This window comes from Aquarana catesbeiana, linkage group LG03 (assembly GCF_042186555.1).
Source record: "Aquarana catesbeiana isolate 2022-GZ linkage group LG03, ASM4218655v1, whole genome shotgun sequence".
Taxonomy (NCBI): domain Eukaryota; kingdom Metazoa; phylum Chordata; class Amphibia; order Anura; family Ranidae; genus Aquarana; species Aquarana catesbeiana.
Window position 1 is genome coordinate 329,634,987 of NC_133326.1, and position 26,011 is coordinate 329,660,997.

The 26,011-nt window shown below is 41.7% G+C and overlaps 2 protein-coding genes across 5 annotated transcripts in view; one reads left to right on the plus strand and one right to left on the minus strand.

The window, feature by feature from the left end:
- Positions 1-5,306, minus strand: part of RAB24 (RAB24, member RAS oncogene family) — a 68,367-nt gene extending 63,061 nt beyond the window's left edge. For all 4 annotated transcript variants that reach the window (XM_073620491.1, XM_073620489.1, XM_073620488.1 and 1 more), the window contains exons 1-3: positions 5,170-5,306; positions 4,847-5,028; positions 2,009-2,077 (exon numbers count right to left, since the gene is read on the minus strand). In XM_073620491.1, the coding sequence (XP_073476592.1) occupies positions 2,009-2,077; positions 4,847-4,963 (186 nt within the window). In that variant the 5' untranslated portion in view covers positions 4,964-5,028; positions 5,170-5,306. The remainder of the gene's footprint in view (positions 1-2,008; positions 2,078-4,846; positions 5,029-5,169) is intronic.
- An 82-nt stretch (positions 5,307-5,388) lies between these two features.
- PRELID1 (PRELI domain containing 1) lies at positions 5,389-21,119 on the plus strand. Its single transcript, XM_073620487.1, has 6 exons — positions 5,389-5,521; positions 7,341-7,569; positions 12,657-12,882; positions 12,975-13,088; positions 19,115-19,193; positions 20,757-21,119. The coding sequence occupies exons 2-6, from the start codon at positions 7,478-7,480 to the stop codon at positions 20,894-20,896; spliced, it is 651 nt and encodes a 216-aa protein (XP_073476588.1). The 5' UTR covers positions 5,389-5,521; positions 7,341-7,477; the 3' UTR covers positions 20,897-21,119.
- The last annotated feature ends 4,892 nt before the right edge of the window (positions 21,120-26,011 follow it).

Consider the following 26,011-nt stretch of genomic DNA (forward strand, 5'->3'; position numbering starts at 1 on the left):
CTGGCAGCATTTACAGTGTGCCGTACAGGTGGGATGCTTCCACATATTTAGAGCACTTTCAAACTGGGGCGTTGGGGGCGTCAGCAGTAAAGAGCCGCTATTTTAAGCGGTGCTTTACCGTCGTTTTATCGGTGCTGTTCGGCTGCTAGCGGGGTGCTTTTAACCCCCAATAGTGTCCGAAAAAGGGTTAAAAGTGCCACTGCCCATTGATTTCAATGGACAGGGGCGCTTTAGGAGCGGTGTATACACCGCTCCTAAAGCGCCTCAAAGAAGCTACTTTCAGGACTTTTTTTGACGTCCTGCCAGCGCAGCGCACCAGTGTGAGAGCCCTCTGGCTTTTCACATTGGAGTGACAGGGGAGGAGCTTTACAGGCACTTTTTTTAGCGCTTGTAAAGCGCCTCAGTGTGAAAGGGGTCTTAGGGCTTTTATCAATGGGCAAATGCAGCTTGCTTTCATGTGCATTTTCCTTGCAATTAAATACCATTCTAAGATGCTTCACAGTTAACTTAAAAAGGTGTGTTTGACCTCATTCTGACCTACATTTGACTTCTCTCCAAGCATCAACATCAATGTATCCTCCATCTGCAAGCTCCCTCAATCAAAGTATTGAACCTACTTCAAGCTGCTTTCACATTCCCATGAACATTCATGGGGAGAGAAGCAGTTTAAATGGGAAAAGCCCATCAACACAGGCTTTAAGCATGCCAAAAACTATATTTAAAAAGTTGTTTGTGGATCCAAAGTAGTGGACATCAAACAACTTATATATTATCGATCAGCTTTCAAATCAAACCCTCACTCATCTCTCTAGCTACCTTTAATGTGAAGTTATTCATTTTCAAAGATCCTCAAAGATCACAACAAAGACTCTCAAGTCAGTTCTAACAGCCCAAAAACATCTGCTGCCATGATTTTGATCTCATAGAAAAAAAAAAGCAATGTTTAAGGGCTGCTTCACACCAAAACGCAGTGTGGAGGCACATTCTGTATGCACCACCCTTGCAATCGGAATGCAGATGCCAATGTATTGTTAACGGCACTGCAAACGCAGATTGCAAATTCTGTGCATTTGTGTGGGAATCACACGGGAATGCGTGTCATGTTCCAGTGCATTCCCAATGTGAACTGGTCCTTATGTTATTCTGTTCTGAATTTTAAAAATGAATTGCTCAACAATGCCTAGAGCTACAGAGGTGAATAAGGACTCATTTTAAAGTGCTTTTGCTGCCTGTTCACAATATGCAAATACTTTAGTGTGTCTGATCTGAACACAGATTCATTTCAAGCTAATTGTTATTTTTGTGAATCTGTTGCAAATTTCTTACCTGGAGATACTGCCAGTAACGGCACTTCCTGTTGCAGACTGACCACACTTATGCCCGTAAACACGGTCGGATTTTCCGACGGAAAATGTTCGATGGGAGCTTTTGGTCAGAAATTCCGACCATGTGTAGGCTCCATCGGACATTTTCCATCGGAATTTCCATCACACAAAATTTGAGATCAGGATTTCAAATTTTCCGACAACAAAATCCGTTGTCGTAAATTCCGATCGTGTGTACACAATTCCGACGCACAAAATTCCACGCAAGCTCAGAATCAAGCAGAAGAGCCGCACTGGCTATTGAACTTCATTTTTCTCGGCTTGTTGTACATGTTGTACCTCACCGTGTTCTTGACGTTCGGAATTTCTGACAAGATTTGTGTGACCGAGTGTATGCAAGACAAGTTTGAGCCAACATCCGTCGGAAAAAATCCATGGATTTTGTTGTCGGAATGTCCGAACGTGTGTACGGGCATTAGCCTCTCAATCAGCAGCAGTGTTGTCAGCCTGCCTTTTGAGCGCCTTCATTTGACTGTTGGCTACTTATCCGACAGACCAGATAGGCAGCCCAGTGGCCAACTGAAGGAGCTTGCATGGGAGAGAAGTATAAAATTCCTATGGCTAAACCAATTTTGTAAAACTGTAACATTGTTCCAAATTTAATAAACATCATTACCACATACCCATATTCCAAGTGTCACATTACGTCCTCCCACATTCATAGATTTGGCAACAAAGGCTGCACCAATAGTCTAAAACAAAGCAAAAATAGTCCAAGCTTAAAAGACAAGGTTAAAATGCTATGTAATAAGTAAATGATTTGTTTCTGACAGCAACCATTACTTTGTTTTCAGATAAAATGTAAAACAATTATAAGGATTCATGCACACTAGAAAGCTAAAAAAATTGCTTTAGAAAAGCTGGACAAAAAAAAGCTAATGTTTTAGCCTATTTTGCTGGAGTTTAGCAGTGTTTAGCCAAGTGTGTAAGCTACGTTTAGTAGCTTCAGTGTTAAGGAATGGGGCCGCCGGCGTCCCTAACAACCCCTTGGGTCTGGGTCTAGCATGGATTTTGAGGGGAACCCCATGCCATAATTAAAAAAAAAAAAATGTGGTGGGGGTAACCCCCAAAATCCATGCCAGACCCCTATCCGAGCATGCAGCCTGGCAGGCCAGGAAAGGGAGGGGAAATGGCTGAACAAGCGCCCCCCCATATTAGGCCACATGCCCTCAACATATGGGGGGGTGCTCCCCTCCCCAAAGCACCTTGTTACCATTTTGATGGAGACAAGGGCCTCTTCCCCCCCCCACCCCCATGTGAATGAATACCCCTACTCATTCACCAAAAAAGTGTAAAAAGCAATGAAAAATACAACACAAGTTTTTCACAAGTTCTTTATTAAAAAAAAAATAATCTATGTCCCCCAGTATAGATCCATCATTAATCACGATGCCTGCCACCACCTCTGACCCAAAAAAACAAAAGAAAAAAAAAATCTCCGGTCCTAGCGATGGCTTCTGCCTTCTGACCGTACTTAAAAAACTAAGGGACGGGGCCACCCTGTAACCTCAACAAGGTGGCACCGCCCCCTTGTGACGCCACTGACCCAGCATGCCCTTGGTCGATGATGTCACAAGGGGCCCCTTAGTTATTTAAGAGCTGTCAGATGGTGAGAGCCTTTGTTTGGACCGGAGGTTTTTTATTTATTTTTTGTGACTTCTACTTTCGGGCCGGTGGGCTTCGTGACTGGTGATGGATCTACACCAAGGGGCATTTTTTTTTTTTTTTAATAAAGGACTTGTCAAAAACTTTTTGGTGTACTATGTACACCTACTCATTCACATGGAGGGGGTCAGAATCTGAGGGGGATTCCAGATTACGATAAGGGGATTGATGGGTGGGGGGGGGCCTCGCTTGTGTCTCTCTCCCCCCCTTTTCTTTCCTAATTGTCTGGTATGGATTTTGGAGGGGACCTGGGGTTCCCCTTAAAATTCATAGCAGACCCATTTATATGACAATATTTAACAATAATGAAAATTCTTAGCTAAACACAATGTTTTATGAAGTTACACAAATTACCAACACTCTGCATACAGAGCCTTTTAGTAACAAGATGAGTCCAAGACATTCAGAGAAGTAGGACCATATCCTACACTTATCAATATACCTGTCAGCTACAGGGAGAAAGTGATGGTGGCAGCAAGGATGTTTTCTAAACTGTACTTTATCACAATAAAGTGGCAAGTACAAGATTAGAAATATCAGAAGTCATCATCTGTATATTTGGAGGGAAGAAAGAGGATCAGAATGACAGCCAGACAAATTGCATTTTCAGAAAGAGAAGTAAGTCATAGGTGGATCAAAATTTGCCTGGTTTAGTAGAACTGATCAATTTTCAATCCATTCATCTAGAGGTGGATGTGAGAGGGGAGGACTTAAGGAGAGGAGGATTTAGGTAAGGACAGAAGAGGAGGATGTAGGAGAGTATAGGAGAAGAGGATGTAGGGGAGTATAGGAGAAGAGGATGTAGGAGAGTATAGGAGAAGAGGATGTAGGGGAGTATAGGAGAAGAGGATGTAGGGGAGTATAGGAGAAGAGGATGTAGGGGAGTATAGAAGAAGAGGGTGTAGGAGAGGACAGGAGAAGAGGGTGTAGGAGAGGACAGGAGAAGAGGGTGTAGGCGAGGACAGGAGAAGAGTGTGTAGGAGAAGAGGGTGTAGGAGAGTATAGGAGTAGAGGGTGTAGGAGAGTATAGGAGTAGAGGGTGTAGGAGAGTATAGGAGAAGAGGGTGTAGGTGAGGTCAGGAGAAGAGGGTGTAGGTGAGGTCAAGAGAAGAGGGTGTAGGTGAGGACAGGAGAAGAGGGTGTAGGAAAGTGTGTAGGAGAAGAGGGTGTAGGAGATTATAGGAGGGTGTAGGAGAGGAAGATGTAAGGTGAGGACAGGGCAGGAGAGGAGAGAAGGGTGTGAGAACAGGAGAGGAGAGAAGGATGTGAGGAGAGGAGAGGAAAGAAGGATGTGAGTAGAGGAGAGGAAAGAAGGATGTGAGGAGAGGACAGGACAGGAGAGGAGAGAAGGATTTGAGGACAGGAGAGGAGAGAAGGATGTGAGGACAGGAGAGGAGAGAAGGATGTGAGGACAGGAGAGGAGAGAAGGATGTGAGGACAGGAGAGGAGAGAAGGATGTGAGGAGAGGAGAGAAGGATGTGAGGAGAGGAGAGAAGGATGTGAGGAGAGGGTGTGAGGAGAGAAGGATGTGAGGAGAGGAGAGAAGGATGTGAGGAGAAGGTGTGAGGAGAGGGTGTGAGGAGAGGAGAGAAGGATGTGAGGAGAGGGTATGAGGAGAGGAGAGAAGGATGTGAGGAGAGGGTATGAGGAGAGGAGAGAAGGATGTGAGGAAAGGAGAGAAGGATGTGAGGAAAGGAGAGAAGGATGTGAGGAGAGGGTGTGAGGAGAGGAGAGAAGGATGTGAGGAGAGAAGGATGTGAGGAGAGGAGAGAAGAGGAGAGGAGGTGATCACTCACATTCTGGTAGGGCCCCTGTAGGAAGCGATGATGGACATATCTCTCCACCAGGCTGGTCTTGCCCACAGACTCCTTGCCCAGCATCACCACCTTGCAGTCCACCTTCTGGCCGCTCATGGTTCTGTACGGCTCCTAGCAGTGGCCGGGATAATACGATGATGAACCAGGAGCGGTAAGGTCACCTGCAGACAAAGCACACAGAGTCATCACCTGTCAGGCCCGGCCATAGAGGAAGGTGACAGGCGGCTCCCATAGTATTCGGTGTATGAAGTCAGCGGCCTGTCACCTGTCTGTCCCCTGCACACACACCGGACATTACTCACCCGTTAGTCTCTGTCATGTTCTCCGCCGTCCTCTCACTCTCCGCGGCCACCTCTGGTCTGTCACCGTTCTACACTGACACCGCCCAGCGGCTCCTGGCCACACCCAGCGCATCATCTCAGTTTGTGCTCTAGTGCCCGCCCTCCTCAGACTGGAGCACGCCTATTCCGATATAAGCCGAGCCCATCACACCGCCCCCCTCTCAGGCTAGCCCCGTCTTCGGAACGTGACTCCGGAAATGGTAGCCAAATGCTGGTCACGTGACGTGCGAAGTTGCGCTCGGTGCCGGAAGTTAGGGGCGTCCTGTACCATCCTCATGGCGGCTGGAAAGAGCTGAGTCCCTGCGTGGAGCGGGTAAGGCGGGAGGTGGGCTGAGTCTGGATATACCGTGTTATTTTCTCAGGGACACTTCGCATTGTACTACATAGAGAAACACGTGTTTAGTCATTCATCGGTGCTCCGTCTATTGTCAGCTCGCGCTCTTCAAGGGCAATGGCAGGGAGTAAAGAGAAGCCGCCATACTGACTTTATATGATGGTGAGATGGCACAGCGGAGCGTGGTGGGCAGTGCTTGGTGCGGTTTCCATGTAGTTGTTGCTCCTGGGATTATAGTACACTGTGCATAGCTCCGGACTGTCCCTGATTTTGAGCAATGTCCCTCTGCCCCTCATTCCCCCCCATTTGTCCCTCATTTTGGTCTGATCTATATAGATGTATATAAAATGCACTATTTTTTTTTTTTTGCACAATTCTCCTTTAAGGGGCGTGGCAGGAGGTGTGTCCTATGCCTACATACGTTTGCTGATAGGTGTCCCTCATTCCCATCCCAAAAAGTTGGGAGGTATGCTCTGTGTATGGAGATTATTCTGGGCTCTCCAATTTTCTCCTGCAGTGTGCTGTGATTGGCCTCTCAGTCCCTATCTCTGTCCTCATCCATAGAATATGAGGAATTCCTATGATCTGATACATATGATCATCAATCACTCTAATCTGAGCAGATAGCCGCCCCCCCCCCCCCCGGCTTCCTTTGTACCCAGTGAACACAATCACCAGTGGTTTATTATTGAAGGGTTGAAAATGTTGGGTTTGATTTCTGATTGGATAAATTATTATAACCCTTTCATTGCGCTTTCCTGTAAGGCAGGGGGTCACCAAACTAGGGGGTTATTTACTAAAGCTGAAGAGTGTAAAATTTGGTGCAGCTCTGCATATAAACTAATCAGCTTTCCAGTTTTATTGCCAAATCTTAGAGGGAGTCTCGCAATTCTGCAGCTGCTGAATTTTTTTAAAAAAGGACACTCACCTGTTCCCGAATCAAGCGATGTCGGCACCCGAGGCCAAATTGTCCCTCGGTCCTGGGCAGCTGCCGCCGCCGCCATTCTCTGTGAGGGAATCAGGAAGTGAAGCGTTGCGGTTTCAGTGACCGGTTCCCTACTGCGCATGCGCGAGTCGCACTGCGTGTCCTAACTGGTCCCCGCTATCTCCTGGGACCTATGTGTGTCCCAGCAGACAGCGCGGGGGGACAGGAGGAGGCATAGGCTTCCATGGGAGTCTATGCCGGAAGTGGGTGCAATTACCTGTCTTAGATAGTTATCTGCACCCCCCTCCCCCCTGAAAGGTGCCAAATGTGACACCAGAGGGGGGGGAGGGTTCTGAAAAGCGGAGGTTGAATTTTTGTGTGAACCTCCGCTTTAATTGAACAGGCTGATTTTAGAAGCTGATTGGCTACCATGCACAGCTACACCAGATTCTGAGTGCACCACTTTTAGTAACTCTCCTCCTATGGCCCTCCTGTTGTTTGAGGCCTACAATTCCTGTCATGTCTGTGAATGTCAGTTTTACAATGCCTTATGGGACGTGTAGTTCCGCAACAGATGGAGGGCTATAGTTTGAAGATCCCTGCTAGGGAAGTATTGCAATCAGTTCATGTTCTGTCTTAAAAAGCTGCTCTATGTTCAAAAAGAAATCACATTGTATTGCTGTTCATAATAGTTACAATGTACACTAGTTTAGTGGAAAGTGCAGTTATCACAAATGACAGATTACTGAGGTTGTTGTATGTATCGCACTGTGCTGGCTGTTCTGTCTTGAGCTGCAGAGAGGGACATGTCTGATATAAAGTATACAGAATTTTCTAGTTTCACACATAGGTGTGTTCATATTTTCTTTGCAGTCCCTCCACTAGGGCAGACAGTCCGGCTTCACGCTGGATCCAGGCGGTTTCTCCAGGTGACCTCTACACACCATCACTGCCGTCCTCCGATGGTTTCCTGAGTCCATCTAGTTGATGCAGTAATTCTTTTGGGAACAATGGTGAAGTATTTTCTAGGCTTGAATGAGCTGAAGAGCTCCTGGGACCAAGTATTCACTGCTTTTTGGCAGCGCTACCCAAACCCATACAGGTAAGCTCAACCATGGGAAGTCTTTCCATTTATATAAACTTATTTCTGTAAACTGGATGTGAAAAGGGAAGCTCTGCTCTTCCCCACCCAGTATTTCCTATTTCCTATTCCCTTTTTCATACATAAATAACAAGACAGTAAAGGCATACAATACCATGTACAGACTATTCCCCTTAATGTAGGGATGGTCTAAATTATTTGATAGATAGCTATAGATATATACACATTCGTCAATCGTTATCACAATTTTTTTTTTTTCCGTTGCGATCTTGAAAAGTGTTTTACGATTCTTGCTATATAAAGAACTCTCTCTGCTCTTCTGAAGCCACAGCCATCAAAAGAAAAAAATGGCAGTCTGCCAAGAATCATAACATTCTTTAGCAGTGAAACAAAGTCTAAACATTGTAACAATTTGTCAATGGAATGTAAGTGAGGAAATTTTAACCACTTAAACCCTTTTCTGACATTTGTTGGGGATATATATATATATATATATATATATATATATATATATATATATATATATATATATATATATATATATATATATATATATATATATATATATATATATATATATATATATATATATATATATATATATATATATATATATATATATATATAAAAAAAAAAATATAAAATTTTTTTCACTCCCCCACCCCCCGATTATTTTTTTTTGGACACCATCCACTCCCATAAGACCCTACTGACAGTCCATGCCCCCTCAGTGCTGCATGTTCGTGCTACTGTCACATGACATTAAAACAAAGCATCGATAGATACATATCTATCGATGCTTTGTTTTAATGTCATGTGACAGTGGCACAAATATGCAGCACTGAGGGGGGCATGGACTGTCAGTAGGGTTTTATGGGGAGTGGATGGTGTCATAAAAAAAAAATCTTATCAACCCTGTGGGGGGAGGGGGTGGGCTTTGGTGAGCTATCATAGACCCCCAACATCTCCCTTTTTTGAGAGACAGGGAAAGAAACTAAAGACAGATGCCCCAGTCCCTTTCTGAGCAGCCTCAGCCGCACCGAAGATGGACAGGAGGCAAAGACTCCTCCTCCCTAAACTGAAGCATCATAAACAGTTTACAATGCTCAGTTATGAATGGACAGTCAGTTACTGACTGTGCATTTAGAAAAGGAAGGAGCCAGTAAATTTACCGGCTCCCTCCTCCGCTTTTCATCCTGACAGATCCAGAATTTGGGAGGGGGGGGGGGTGACACCAGAGGAGGAGCCGGGGAGGACACAGGGGCTGATGGGTGTGGCAATTACAAGCACCGATCTCCCTGGCAGCTGTGGGAGGGAGAGAAGTAGCTGTCAGAAAAGCTATACAGGCAGATCGATGCTTGTAACTGCCCCCACTACCGCGCCGATCATCTGTTAGGCGTCCCCCACCACCACAACCACCACTACACGGAGGACACCAGGTGTACAGGCCTTCTGCCAGGTATCGGGTCAAGCATCGGAGCATTTGCATGAACACAAGTACTCGTGCAAATGCTTGGCACCGATACTGGTATAGGTGCAACCCTAGTACATAATATATACAGTGCTTTGAAAATGTATTCATATCCCTTGACATTTTCCATGTTTTGTCATGCACAAAGTGGCACATAATTGTGAAGTGGAAGGAAAATAAGTGTTTTTCAAAATTTTTTACAAATATGTGAAAAGTGTGGCGTGCATAATTCAGCCCCTTTACTCTGATAGCCCTAACTAAAATCTAGTGGAACCAATTGCCTTCAGAAGTCACCTGATTAGTAAATAGAGTCCACCTGTGTAATTTTAATCTCAGTGTAAATAGAGCTGTTCTGTGAAGCCCTCAGAGGTTTGTCAGAACCTTAGTGAACAAACAGCATTATGAAGGCAAAGGTTGGGTTCTAAAAAAATATACCAAGCTTTGAATATCTCGTTAATTACATAAAGATCTTGTGAGCCACAAATGGATTGATGCCTATAAAGTGAATCCAAATGCTTCAATCAGCTGCACACACTATCTACGTTTCATATCGTGTATGTGACAAAATCAAAATACGTAATTGTGTATGCGCTAGGTAAAAATAAATAACGTGATAAAAATATGGATAACACCAAAAATTAATATTGTAGCGTAAAATATATAAATCACGTTAAAAATATACAATAATAATCAGTGCCATTCATTTGTGAAAACCAATAAATGAATATATCTATATATATATATATATATATATATCACGTTAAAAATATTCAATAATAAGTGCTATTCATTTATAAAAACCAGTGAATAAATATATATATATATATATATATATATATATATATATATATATATATATATATATATAGGCATTCCTCATGTTCTTCCTATATGGTGTGCGAAATACGGCATGCTTTGGTGCCCTCCAGTGACCCCCAATAGCTCATGCGCTCACCTCTGAGCGTGTGACACAGTGATTAAACAGTGTCTATACACGCAGTGGAGCCACTCCTGGGCTCATATAGGATCTGTTGGGAATGATCTGCACCTCTCTCAGATAATCATCAATGGTAACATATGTAGGAAAGAAAGAAACTCCATAGTGTAATACCGTCAGATTTATTAAATTATAAAACCACTTCCCTCCAGGAGGGTACTCACAAGGTATGGGTGCGTCAGTGCACCATCCTATCCATAGTGTAATACACAGGGATACAGGAACAAAAGTCTGGCGTGCAGTGTGGTGTGTAATCCTCTGCTTGTCTGTAGCTCCGTCCTGCCCCTCCCCTACGCGTCTTCGGCACAGGGATAGCGTGCCTTCATCTGGGGGGTCACTGGAGGGCACCAAAGCATGCCGTATTTCGCACACCATATAGGAAGAACATGAGGAAAGCCTATATATATTTTTTTGGACACTAATGCCTGCACTTTATATACCATATTTTATTGATTATTTTTATTGAATTTTTGGACACTTCAATAATTTTTTTTCATCATCACTTGGATTTTTTCACGTGTTGCATGGTGTGTGTGTGTGTGTGTATGTATATGTATATATATATATATATATATATATATATATGTATATATATATATATATATATATATATATATATATATATATATATATATATATATATATATGTATATATATATATTTTCACTGGTTTTTATAAATGAATAGCACTTATTATTATTGAATATTTTTAACGTGAGATATATATATTCATTTATTGGTTTTCACAAATGAATGGCACTGATTATTATTGTATATTTTTAATGTGATTTATATATTTTACGCTACGATATTAATTTTTGGTGTTATCCATATTTTTATCACGTTATTTATTTTTACCTAGCGCATACACAATTACGTATTTTGATTTTGAATATCTCGTGGCGCACTGTTCAATCGGTTATATGAAAATGGAAAGCATATGGCACAACTGCAAATCTACAAAGACATGGCTATCCACCTAAACGTACAGGCAGGGCAAAGAGAGCATTGAGAGAAGCAGCCAAGAGGCCCATGGTAACTCTGGAGGAGCTGTGGAGATCCACAGCTCAGGTGGGAGAATCTGTCCACAGGACAATTAGTCGTGCGCTCCCCAAATCTGGTCTTTATGGAAGAGCGGCAAGAAGAAAGACCTTGCTGAAAGAAAGCCATAAGGAGTCCAGTTTGCGAGAAGCCATGTGGGGGACACGGCAAACATGGGGGAAGAAGGTGCTTTGGTCAGATGAGACCAAATGTTACTTTTTGGCCTAAAAGCATAACTCTGTGTATGGTGGAAAACTAACACTGAACACACCATCCCCACCATGAAACATGGTGGTGGCAGCATCATGTTGTGGGGTTGCTTTTCTTGAGCAGGGACAGGGAAGCTGGTCAGAGTTGATGGGAAGATGGATGGAGCCAAATACAGGGCAATCTGAGACTTGAGTTGGTGGGGGCTGAATACAAATGCATTCCACACTTGTAAAAAAAAATTGTGTGAACCTTTTATCATTTTCCTTCCACTTCACAATTATGTGCCATTTTGTGTTGGTCTATCACATAAAACCCCAATAAAATACATTTACGTCTTTTGGTTGTAACATGAAAAAATGTGGAAAATTTCAAGGGGTATGAATACTTTGTCAAGGCACTGTGTGTGTGTGTGTGTGTACAGCACCATTGGCAAAGTATTGTATACACTGCCAGTTAGGTTAAAGCGAAGCTCCTCCTCCCTCCCCAGTGTAGGTGTTGGAAGGGGGTCGAGGAGCATTTTTTGGTCTAGTTAGGTTTAGCCTGGAATTCTACTTTAAGGCATCCCTGCTCTTCTTCTTTTCTTCTTCTTTTTTTTTTTTTTTTTTTTTTCTTTCAGTGGTATTTCCTGCTCATTAAATACAATATAATCAGCTGGATCATAGTAGAATTCCAGGTTTCCTGTCACTTTAAATTGTTTGTTTGGGTCAAACTGTGATGCAGCCACTGTATGTGCCTTTAATCCACTGTAATAGCATTAGTTCTGCGGCACTGTGTTCCAGCAGCAGATTGGACGACTTCACATTTGCTGATGGAACTAGTCAGCCTGACCTACTTCTCCACCATTCAAGAGAAGCAATGTATTTCAGTCAGTACAAGGTTTTCTCTGACTGAGCTAGAAAGCCAAGCGATTGACACGCAACGTGTATACTGATAACAATACAATGCTTCTCAATGGCGGAGAAGCATTCGGGTCGTGTTTTTTTTTTTTTTTTTTTTTTTTCCGTATGTAGCTAATGCTATAATAGTATAGTACAGTACACAGCAGCCACATTGTTTAGTAATCAAAATTGTGCCAGCTTGACCCAAATGATCTACTGTATATAAAATGACAGGAAGCTTGAAATTCTACTCTATTATGCAATAAATACTGCTTCCATGCTGCAACCCCTCATTTGGAAAATCTGTGTGTAACTGTGTATAGCACAAAGTGGCTATATTCTTTTTAAGGGGAAATTCTCGTTGCTTTTTGGTGAACTTTTTTTTTTTTTTTTTTTTTTTTATCGCCACTAATCTTTAGTTTGTAAAATATACTTTGTCCTGTGCCTACAGATTTTTATTTATTTTTTTTTTTTTCTCCTGGGCCTAAAGCAAACATGTCCTGACTGAAGACATTCTGTACCGTGAGGTAACCAGTGACCAGAAGCTTTTAACCAGGAGGTTATTAACTAAGACCAACCGCCTACCACGTTGGGCCGAGCGCTTCCTCCCAGCCAATGTGGCCCATGCTGTGTACATTTTTGAAGACTCCATAATCGACCTTCACAAGAAAACCATGACGACCTATACCTGGAACATAAACCACAGCACAGTCATGGTAAGCAAGGTCTTGCGGTCATCCCAGCTGCTTAGACTATAGTGTTTTAAGAGCGCTTCATTTGCAAACAATATTTTTGTATTCATTTACAGTCTGTGGAGGAACGCTGCACATACTGTGAAAATCCAGAGAACAAAAATTGGACCGAGATTAAAAGAGAGGCTTGGGTGTCTTCACGTCTGTTTGGCTTTAGCAGACCCATACAAGTGAGTTGAGTGTATATTATGGCTGGGATATTTTGTTTTAACCGCTATAAGATGTAAAAGACCACGTTTACAAATTCTTCAGTCAGTGCGCACGTAGAAAAATCATTTGAGCTGTATTCTTTGTGCCATGAACATTTTGGCATCCTTGGTTTTTCAGTACTTGTTTAATTCCTAATAGAGGTTTAAATGCTATCAAAGGAATTCATAAGAGTGTCTTACACTTTTGAATTCTATTGTGGCTTCACATGACAAATGTCAGCACAGGCAATAGATTTATGTACCCATTATGTGCATGGCGCACTGACTGGACACTCCATCCTTGCTGCAACTGACCATTATCACTGCTGTTGCAGCAGTCACACAGACAGCACAGCTGAGGATTTTTGAAACTGGGCAAGCTAAGCTTGATGAGAATTCCTAGTTCGCTATCGAGTCCACTCCCCTTTTAATTAGCAGTGAGACGATTAATTGATTCAGCTCAATGACCAGGCCATTTTTTGCGATGCGACACTGCATCGCTTTAACTGACAATTGCGCTATTGTGCGATGCTGTACCCAAACAAAATTGATGTGTTTTTTTTTTTTTTTTTTTTTTTCCCCCACAAATAGAGCTTTCTTTTGGTGGTATTTGATCTCTGCGGTTTTAATTTTTTTGCTATAAACAAAAGTGACAATTTTGAAAAGCACACTATTTTGTACTTTTTGCTGTAATAGCCCCAATTTTTTTCCTCAGTTTAGGCCTACAGTATATGTATTCTACATATTTTTGGTAATAAAAATTGCAAAAAACGTATATTAGTTGGCTTGCGCAGAAGTTATAGCGTCTACAAAATAGCGGATAGATTTATGGCATTTTTATTTATTTTTTTTTTACTAGTAATGGCAGCGATCTTGGTGTAGTGACCAGTGACAAACATGACGCCAGCTGCACAGACACTCTCACAAACATGTCCACACAGGTTAGCACCACTCTGTTGGTTACTAGTACCTTCACTACAGGTGCCAGGTTCAGATGACCTCCCACTCGTCACAAACTCGGAATATGTATATATGGAAAGAACCTGCACTCTGGAATCTGTCAATTTGACATCCAATAGAGTGTTAAAGATATCGAAGTGTAATGACGGGAAGAGACCTTTTAGAAAGTAAAGCGTTCAGGATCTGAAAGGGGATATGAGAAAGATTCGCCACGTTATGAACATTGTCCGTATTTGATTTCACCTGCATTATAGTTTCCTGTTGGCCCTTGTTTGTCTCAAATTTTGCGGTCTTTGATGTGCTTCAACTCCCTCTTCTGGTTTTTCTTTTCCTTTTGCTCTTTTCTTTCCTTGACTGTTTTTTGTGGCAGAATAGTTTTTTTGATCTCTTTCACATGCCGAGTCCTTAGACACAGAAGCAGTTGAGCCCCATAGATGTAACTGAAGCACCTCCTTCTGTAGTAGAAGAGCTCTGATTGTGAGTCTGACTTCCAGAGAGCTGGAATTTACATGTCTTTGCCCCCCTCATCTGGGATTTTTTGTTCTTCAGATATTGTGTTTTTTCCATCCTGTGTTTTTTCCATAAACTGCCCCATTTTGATAGTCCTGCAAATCTCTTAGAAATTTCTGTCTTTTGTTTATTGCCATTATGCCTTGTTCAGTCTTCACAAGATCCTTTTAGTTCCGAATCCAATGATTTGTGACTTTTCCAGTGCATTATATGCATTTAAAGAGTCCCGGATGGATTCACCATTATTCATTATTAGATGTCACCACTAACTGTAATTAGAAGCATCTCCTCATGCAACTATTAATCCCATGAGATCCAGGGAGCACTTTGATAGAGTGTTATTCCACTCTTTCATGAACTCGTCTGAATAGATTGTTGGGAACTTTTTGATTCTTAACCCTCTGGGGATCATAGAGGCTATATCATTTTAGACCCTCAGAATCCCACCACAGTTTATTTTATTTTATCGGTGCAGTCTTTAACTGTCCAAACAAGGAAATACAGACTGAGTCCTCTGGTATAGGTGAAGGATCTTTGGTATAGACCTGAGAAATCTTGGTTTGACAATCCATATTCATAAGCCACAAATATAATATTGGTGTGATCTTTTACAAAGTAACTTGGTCTAGAAAATTGATACAAATGCAGTCCATGAATGGATGATTGGTACCAGAAATAATTGCTACAATCAACAAAGGAGTTGGCACGGAGTGTGGTGCAGGGGAGGTAAATGAAATGTCCACACAGGTTGACACCGCTCTAACTGTGAAAACCTCCAAATATCCGTGTTGGTTACTGGTACCTTCACTACAGGTGCCAGGTTCAGGCGACCTCCCACTCGTCACAAACGCGGAATATGGAAAGAACCCGCATTCTGGAATCTGTCCAAATTCTTCAAAAATTTTCTCCCAATAATCCTTTTGCGAGACACATCAAATGGTACGGTTATTTCATAGATGACCTGCTATTTATATGGCAGGGCACCTCGGAGTACGTCTTTCTCTTTAACCAGTATCAATAATAACAACAATCTGGAATTTAGTTGTAATTTTGATCTAAAATTTTCTGGATGTCAATTTGGAGGGTAATTCTACAAGTGGAACCGTATCTACTCGTACTTACTGGAAAGAATAAGCTGGCAACTCGGTTTTCCTGGCGACCAGTTGTCCTGCACACACGATTAGATCGGTTCCACTTGGTGAATGTATAAGTGCTAAGAGAAGTTGTTCCACTGAAAGAAGCTTTGTCCAGGAGTGTGACACAATGGCCTCTAGATTAGTAGCATGCAAATATAACTCCAGGGATGTTAACAAAGCAAAAGCTACAGCTGCACACAGGGATAGATCCACATTATTAACGCAAATCCCATAAGACAAATCCAATGGCCAAGATATTCTTACTTTTGCATTTATGCACCACTTTTTCAGGAGAATTTAATCCAGTTTAACCACTTACAGACCAGAAGATTTGGCTGCTTACCAGGCCATTTTTTTGTGATAAGGCACTGCGTCACTTTAACTGACTTGCACGGTCGTGCGACACTGTACCCAACAAAATTGACTTTTTTTTTTTCTTTTGGTGGTATTTGATCACCTCCTGCGGTTTTTATTTTTTTGCGCTATAAACAAAGACCAACAATTTTGAAAAAGGGCAATATTTTTTACTTTTTGCTATAATAAATGTCCCCCAAAAAAAACAAATTTCTTCCTCCGTTTAGGCTGATATGTATTCTTCTACATATTTTTGGTAAAAAAAAAATTGCAATGAGCATACATTGGTTTGCTCAAAAGTTATAACGTCTACAAAATAGGGGATAAAAGAGCAACTATTTTGAAAAAAAACAATCTTACTTTTTTGCTATAATATACACAAAAATGGTTTTTAAACAAATTTAATGGATTTTATTCAGATTTTTAAATCACAGAATTCATGTATGATATTCTGATTGTTTGTTTTTTTTTTCATGGTTATTGTGTCAATGTATAAATGAATTTTAAATCTATACTAACTTTTTTACCTTTTGAGAGTCTCCATGCAATGGTGATTCTCCATAGCTATTCGCAATGACTAATGAATGGAAGTGGTTCTAGTCTGTAATGTATGTATGTATTTTGGTGCCGAAACCGATACTGAAAATAAATCTTCCTTGATCCCGAAACGACACCGATACCGAAAGTGACTGGTTTTTAAAAATATTTTTATACAGGAGATGGTCAGTGACTGGGGATATGGTACAGGAAATGGTCAGACTGGGGACATGTTCAGAGACTGCGGACATGATACAAGAGATCAATGCAGCCTCACCACTGCCTGTCAGATGCGTGCAGCCAGTGAAGGGAGAGGAGAGCCGCCGCCGCCCCATTGGACGGGTGATCTGTATCAAAAGTGCCTGGACAAGGGGGAGGGGCTGTATGTGACGGCGCGCAGTGGGGAACACACAGCTATTGAAATGAAAGCTGTGATGTTCCCGGCGCTGTAATCAAACAGGCGGCGGCTCTCCTCACTTCTACGATATAGGAAGCCCCCCTGATAGGCGGCACTAGGGGGCGGAGCCCCGCACCCGCCCCATTCGGTATCGGCAAAAATTCTCTTTCGGCTTTTTGCCAAAAGGGCCATTTTCGGCCGATATGTTTCGGCGGCCGAAATTTCGGTGCATCCCTAATATAATATATTCTGTGAACAAGGCTCCTTGCTGAAAATTTTAGCATTTACTTTGTACTTGGTGATTATCAAATAAAGAATTGATGGATTCCATAGTGTGGGTTCTTTCCATATATCTATACTCTGACAAACGTGCTTTTTTGCTACACCGCATACAGACAGGAACTCTGCCTAAGCTGTCTGTCTCTGTATGCCGACTTACAGTTGGTCTTAATTACCTCCAATCTTGCTATCTACAAACTGAAGGTAGTAATGTTTTTTTTAATTTGGAGCAGTAATTGTGCCATGTTGTAAAACTGGTGCTATTAGGAAATGCCTTAATCTGCTGTTTCAGTAAAGCTACTGAAACTGGCAGCAGAATACTGTATTTTGAATCTGGCACTGGTCTTTTTACAGGGTTGTACCATCAGAAAAGTGGAGCAAATGCTTTATTGATTTCACTTGCATATTCTTAATGGCTCTATAATATTTTACTAATGAGTGGTAAAGCACGCTTACAAGCATTTTCTTATGCAAAGGGTTTTTTCCTCATTCAGGAATGTATGGTCTGTGTGAAGTATGGCTCTCTTCACTTATCTATACAATATGCTCATGATATATAAATTTTTTTTTTTTTTTTTTTTTTTTTTTTTTTTCAAAGACCCATACTAGAAAAATGTGAGCTATGCACCCAACATTTTTAGCTTTTCCAACAAACGGTAGACCGCAGGATATGTGCCAACAAAATTTTGCATCTAAAGACATAAGTATGTAATGCATTTACAACCTACAAAATAGTAGTAGATTGACCAAGTAATGTAAAGTCCTGCTGGTCACAACTAGCACACCTTCTGACGCTCTACCTCTAGCTTACTTGCTAAATATTTGTAATTGTAAATCTGTGTTTTGTCCTGTGGTTTATGCAAATATGACACCAAGCAACTTGTTCCAGTGAGTAGTAAAGCTGAACTAGAAAGTAGATCTGTGGCAGACATGTGTAAATCACAAGGCTTGTTAGACAGCATTATAAATACTTTGGCAGGTAAACAATTTTAATTGTGTATTAGCTGTCTGTACTTTATGGGCCTGACACGTGCCTGACACCTGACACGTTTTAGGACCTATTGCTTTCAGTTCAGAGTTTAAAGCTGGCCATACTTGATTTGAATTGTGGCTGATTTTCTGCTGAATTTGATGAAGTTTGAGCTGTTGGCGCCCATGCCACCACCACCTGGCTCTGCAAACTTCAATTGAAAAATACAAAACATGGCAGCTTGGCTATGTTTAACTTTATTTCTTTTATGGAGAGACAAGGTGGAAGAAATGAACAGCATTGGCAAACAGTGCCAGTGCTACTTTATTCTTGGGTGGCCATTTGAGTGTGGAATCAGTTCATAATGTCTGAAAACATAATGTATGGGTGACTTAAGTCACCTGGAGCCCATTATTTTCAAGAATGCAAGTAGAAAGACTAGCTGAAGAAAAAGGAACCGTAAAGCACAATCACTGTGCTGCAGTAGGAAGCAAACCCTGTAAATTTTTTTTTTTTTTTTGGAGAATTTATTTCTATTTAAATGATAGGTGGGGCTCTTGTCTTATTGTTATAAGAATCAGACCAGTTAAATAGCATTTGTTTAAACTGAGTTGGTAGGCTGTGTTGTACTTCTGGTGTTTTTGTTAGGAAAGATTGTCACTGGTTCTCTTGTAGCATGGGGTCCCTATGCTTGGGTGGCAGTACTGAATCCACCACGTAGGTAAATAGAAGAGTAGTGTGGATATTTTAAGTATGTGTATTATTCCTAATCAACGCAGCAGATGGATGATTTAAGAATTTTTTTTTTTTTTTTTTTTTCTCTCTCCCCCCCCTCCCCCCCCCCCATAACTCCCCTGTAAATCAGGAATTTGGTCTGGCTCGGTTCAAAAGTAATGTGACCAAGGCAATGAAGGGCTTTGAATTCATCCTGGCGAAATTGCAAGGTGAGTGGATACACAAATTCCTTTATATTCTGACTTTGAATACAGGAACAGCTGCTCTGTGTTCTCTTAGTAATGTCTGAGTCATGAGATGGGAAGTGTGACGAGAGCAAGGTCACGTTGACTGTATAATAACTAGCCTTGCCTGTATATAAAATCTTGCTTAAGACCTTGCTGTGTATGATATGCATCCTTTAACAGTGGAAATTAAATCCTGTAAATTTTTTTTTTTTTTTTTGGACTACTAGAAGCTAATGATGAGTAACTTGCAATTGTTCCTAGACATACCTGCATATAATTGCCTCTTGGATTTTAGCCTTCGAATCTTTGTTGTAAAGCAGCCATTTCCCTCCAGGTCTACATCTGTGTATTGATATGTTTTCTGATTCCCATACCCAAACATTGTTGGGCCCAGATACAATGCACCGAAGTACATATACTGTATATACTCTATTTATTTTTCATGCGCTGATTATTTCACCTGTAAAGATGATACCTATATTTGATAAGATGAATGTGGCACATTTTGAAATCTGCAGTGGGGGGGTGGAGGAAGTATTTGATCCCCTGCTGATTTTGTACGTCTGCCCACTGACAAAGACATGATCAGTCTATAATTTTAATGGTAGATTTATTTTAACAGTGACAGAATAACAAAAATATCCAGATAAACGCATTTCGATAAAGGTATAAATTTGAGTTCCATTTTAACCACTTCAGCCCCAGAAAAATTTGCCCCCTTCCTGACCAGGCCATTTTTTTGGGATATGGCACTGCGTCACTTTAACTGCGCAGTCGTGTGATGTTGTACCCAAACTTTTTTTTTTTTCTAGTAATGGTGGTCTGCAATTTTTATCGGGATCGTGACAGGCACTTTTTTTTGGGACCAGTGACATCTTTACAGAGGTCAGAGCTAAAAATAGCCACTGATTACTGTATAAATGTCACTGGCAGGGTAACACGAGGGGTTAACTGTTCCCTATGTGTTTCTAACTGGGGGGCTGACTAAAGGAGAGAGGTCATTGTCCCAATACCAACACAGGATCTGTTGCCTCTCTCCTGACAGAACTGGGATTTTACACACACACATCCCCGTTTTCACTCTGTCACAAGTGATTGTGGGTGCCTGGCGGTCATCAGGCACGCGCATCAGCTCCTGGGGGAGTAGAGTGCGCAGAGAGGTGAGTTTATAAATTCTGCTTCTTTCCCAGTCCAGGGCAGGACCAGACCTGTACGTGTTGCTTGGCTGCTGCCGGGGAAAAAAAAAAAATCATGTCCCCTGTCCTACCAGACTGGGCTGTGCAGAAAAGCTGTGTAAAATATCAGGACAGGTTGGGTATAAATACAAATACTTTTGGGAAATTAAGCTCTTTTTTTTTTATGTATTAATCTGTTTGGCTGAAGTTCTGTTGAGCTTTAAGAGCTATAGAAGCATGACCATGTGCCCTAAAGTGAACTGTCCAATTTGGATAGATTATAGTAAAGGAGTGCAGTGCAGCTGGGATCCCAAGGTGGTACGTCTGTGACTATGTCAGTGCTTGAACAGATTGTTTTGTTCTCGTTCAGGTGATGCACCTTCCAGGACACTAGTGGAAACTGCAAAAGAGGCAACAGAAAAAGCAAAGGAAACAGCACTTGCAGCAAAGGAGAGAGCCAGAGATTTGGCCAGCAAGGCAGCTACAAGCAAAAAGCAGCAATATGTCTAAGCTCCCCAGCTGCCATTCTACAGTAGATCCTACATCTCTGCGCATCAGGCCCAATAATACTGGGTTCAATGGTCATCTGAACTAAATTAAGCAATTTCTAGAAATCAATTATTTATGTATTGTGCTGTAATTTAAAAGAAGGAAATATATACTTGAATATAATGCAAAAAATTAAAACTTTTCTAAGCTTTAATTTATGATTAAAGAATGATCTGAGAAGTAACCTGGTTGTCTGTTATGGGTAGACACATTTTCTCTTTCTGTCGTACTACTAAAAAAATCAAGCCAAGGATATGATCACTTTATTAATGTTTTAATTTAACCTTGCTCATGGGGATGTGTACTAGGCTTTGGAATTTGTAATTGTCATGACTTCTATCGCAGCCCTCAAATTTTCTACTCCAATTTGCAAGTGGAAAATGAGGGGTGGGGAGAGGAGCACCTGCAAACAGGCAGGGTTGAATGGGAGCTATTCTCCCATCCATTGCTCCAGGGGTAGAGGGCATGGAGGAAGAGGATTGCCAGCTGGATCAGAGTGGGGATTACCTGCTCTAACAGCTTACATTAAAATTGCCTCCACTCGCTGTCACACACAGCCCTGCCTCATGACCTGGCGCCTTGACAGACAGAACGCCAGTCCTCTGCACAGGTGAGGCTGCAATGGTTGGCATTGTTTTTTTATTTTGTAACTCTTCTGCCTAAAACATTTAAGTGTCGTTTCATGAGCTAATTGGGGGGTGTTTAGGGGCAGGGATTGGGTGGGGCAACTGGTGGCTTTAAGGCCTGGCTAGTAGTTCAGGACTTGAAATTTTGAGCCCTGGTCTATTGACTATTTTAGACTTTGTAAAATGCCTGCTCAAAGCCGCTACCATGATGGACATGCTATCACTACTAGCCTTCCACCCACTCTCTCCTAAGCCATTCTATTAGACTCCCCCCCCCCCACTTGTTGAGCGAGATCTAATCACAAGTCCCCCATCCAGGTCCCAATACCACCACAGTTTCTGGGGGGGTGGTGCCTGCTGATCCAGCACTGTGATGCTCTGCAGCAGAATTCTTGTGGTACCTGATTTTTGCCAGGACTTTTCAAGGGCTGCAGATTCTAGTTTGCGAGTAGTGATATTCATAAGGTTTTTGAAGTGTTACCAGAGAGCGGATCTGCTTTTGATAACCTGGCATAAGTCTAGCTACTGGCTAAATAGGGCATACGCACATGGTGATACAAACGTGATCACGTGCAGACAAAAGCCTCGTACACTCGATCGGATTTTCTTGCTGGAAATGTGTGACAGGCTGTTGGCGGAAAATCCGACTGTTTGTTCGGACAATTGTCGGATTTTCCGTGGACAAATGTTGGATGGCAAGCTTTAAAATTTTCTGCCGACAAATCTGTTGGATTTTCCGAGCGTGTGTACAAAAGTCCAAAGTTCAAACATGCATGCTCGGAAGCAAGGACGAGCCAGAAGTGGTTGGACTGCCTACTCCCAAACTGTCATTTGAAGTAAAACACAGACAAGTAGTATTCTCCACAATTTTTTTTTTTTTTAAATATATAGTGCATTTAAAAAAACATGTCTAATTTTATTTGTCTTCTATCTGTCAATTGAACTTAACCAAAAAGTGCATTCTATGCATCCAAAAATATATCAAATCATTATTATTCAACCATAAAATAAAAGCCTCATGCATGTGTCCTGCTTAATATAGGAGGTCAACCATGCCAAGAGTTGGTGAAAGTAGGGGTCCGTCATCCAGAGAATTCTGATAATCATCTGGATTATTCTCCTGGAGCTCCGGCAGCGAATGTATGCCATTGTATTTGTATGCAAGACAAAATCCAGGCACACGCCTTTGGACCAAAGTGAGGTTTTGTCTGCGGAAAAGCCAATCGCGTGCACGAGGCTTTAGTATTTGGTTATTTAGAAAGTAGGAGCAGGCATCAGGCACTAATTCAGAAGCATGGACATTTGTGGGGTAAGGCACTGACCCAGTGCTTCGGATGTGGCAGGCCCTTACAGCTATATCCATATCTGAAGAACTGGGTTGGTTTTGAGCAGCGTCTTACCCCACATATGTCCATGCTGGTGATACAAACATGTTAGCAGTCTTTGTCTACAATTGAAAACTGTCGTTCCCCCCCCCCCCCATTTCTTAAATGTTCATGAGGGGAAGCTCCCCAAGGCGGTCCAAAAGACAGAAATAATTTCCCCACTCTGCAAAGCTTAAAAAAAAAAAAAAAAAAAAAGCAGCTAATGACGGGGGATGTGAAAAACATACTTACTCGTCACTGTGCTGGACGCCACATTACTGGATGGTTCAAGGACCCCTGCTCCTAGGCTTACCGCTACAAGAATGTATTTATTGGGAATTCATGGAGGAAGTACTGGAATAGGGTTCATATACTCTACTTTTCATATGGTGCATCCCTGGCTTGATTTTTTTTTTTTTTTTTTTTTTTCTCTTCTGGATTGAATACCGTTAAGATCCAATTTGATCTTTACTTTGTGGATTTGCTACCTTGGGGAGGCTCCCAGGTTGGCGTGGCTTGGGTGGACCAGTCGCTCGCCCGGTCTCCGTTTGGACATTGGGGTGATATGTGCCCGACGTGGTCGCCGCCACGACTCCAGCATTAGGACTTTCAATTTGATATGTTTAGTGTGACTCTTCTTTGCAAAATTCCCCTGATGAAGGGATGGCCTGTCAAGTCCTGAAACGCACAGGGCCGTGTTGAAGACCCTCCAAGCATCACTATCATACCATTGCTTTTAAAGTTTCTATATTTTGTATATTCTTACATGATTATTGTTGTATATGTTAGTTTGTATGAATAAATTGCTTTTTTATATACCGATGTTGCCGTTAAAGTCCCATTTTCCTTTGGGAGTACCTTTTTTTTTTTTTTTTTTTTTTTTTTTTTTTTTTTTTTTTTTTTTTTTTTTTTTTTTGAAAAACACTTTGAGTGCTGATTTATTTAACATCTGATCACCATTAAAGCCTTACAAACCCCAACTAAAAAAAAAAAGGATATAACAAGAATATATACAATAGACCCCAGCTACTTTTCTGTGCAAAAGGTGAAGATCCCATATTAAGCGGGGATGTGCACCTGCACAGTACCAGAATATCTTTGAGTTTTGGAACCCCTTAGCTTTTCCTGAATCTTGGGGTGAGATCCAGTGACTTCACAGGGAGTGTCCGAAAGGGAGGGTGAAATGTGGTGGGCTCCCCCACCCCCCCCCAACCCCCCCCCCCCCCCCCCCCCCCACGCACACACGTTTTCTGTCCCTATGGTTTATGTTACAGCTTTCATTTCAATTTTTTTCATTCAGGCTGCAAAATCCGCTTTAACAGATTGCTAAATTTCACTAGTTGTCTTTATTAACAGATACATTCCTGACTTTTCACATTTCAATACAAGATGCACAATTTTGGTTGTACTATATGTACAGATACTGCTTTTCTATGCAAATGTAAGGTGTGGCCATTTTTTTTTTTTCTGTCATCTGCTGGTGTGTGGGGAAATGCATGATTGGCATGTATTAAACAGTCTTCAATGCCAACCAAAAACATTTACAGACCTTTTTTTTTTTTTTTTTTTTTTATATATGGTTTGCATCCATGGCTGTTTATTTTGTATGCTATTCCTTGAAATGAAAGAATATATTTCACAGATTATCTTGCACCAGCAGAAACTATACTGAAAATACTTGCATATACATATTCTCTGGCAGGTATATGTTTTAAGGAGATCCTGTCACCCTGCCTAGTTAGGTCAGTGTGACTGGGTCTGTTAGGCTACTTTCATACTGAGGTGTTATAGAGCTGAAAAAAGCACCTCTCCAGTGTGAAAGCCAGAGTGCTTTCACACTGGAGTGGTACGCTTGCGGGACATTAAACAAAAAAAAAAAAAAGTCCTGCAAGCAGCATCTTTGAGGTGCTTTTAACCCTTTATTTGGCTGCTAGCGGGGGTTAAAAGCGCCCTGCTAGCAGCTGAAGCCCTGAGCTTCAGTGTGAAGAGCTTATAACCCCCAACCCTACCAAATCAGCTTTACAGCACCCCCTCTACTGCTTCCTCGATGGTTGCCACTGCAAAGTACCAAGTGCTTCTGGGTAAGGGGGAGTGTATGATTTCCTCCATATTGCAGATTTTTTTACTTTATTACAAAATCCTGTAAAAGTGAGTATAAGGTAGATAGGAGGTGGGCTTTAAACTTTTTCCTGAATGGGCAGTTTACAGGGTCAATTAAGGATAAATGTGTATTGGATAACTAACTTTTTTTTTTTTTGGGCAAGAGTTAGTTGCCTGGCTATAATGGTACACAGGTCAGGAAAGTTGGCATGAAGTCAAAACCTAATCTGCATACTTATTGCAGCAACTGAATCATAGCTCCAAAACCAAGGACACCTTTATTTTCAGAAGAGGTTGTAATGGAAGCCTTTATACCGATCGGTACAGATTTCCTTTGCTCATATGAATGAGCAAATAGAAACTGTGTGTAATACACAATATATGAAAACCGTGCATCAAGATGCAGCCAAGGAGTGAACGCTACAATCTCATGAATCCCTTCTATGCTCTTGTATATGCCTTATATTAATGTACCTAGCCATCTCTACATTTGTGTACAGATCATAGTCTAGATGGGTGGTGTGATAGCTACCACAATGTAAGAGAAAATCTTGCAGGGATCCCAGAAAGTACAGAATGTTTTAGGATCTGTAGACATGCTTGTGTCCATTTCCTAATGTCTGCTTTTCCACCATAGAAGGTAATGAAGAAGCAGGCCCATGAAGCTCTGAAGGGGTGTCAAATGCAACTATCCTAAGAACTCTGGTTGTAGAAGCAACTTAAACTGATTTTAAATGCAGTAGGAATGTGCCTGAAACTATGCATTAGCCCTTCAACACACGCCAAAAGCCTGTCATCACAAGCCCCTATCTGTTTATTATAAACTTTCAACTAGGTCTGGCATGTGAAACTATTTTTTTTTTTTTTTCGGGGGGGGGGGGGGGGGGGGGGGGATTCACCATGTTGGTCTCTCACTTCTTCACAGTTGTCCAGCCAGTTTCAAGGACACCTATGAAAAATATAGACGATGACAGTGCTGAACTCCT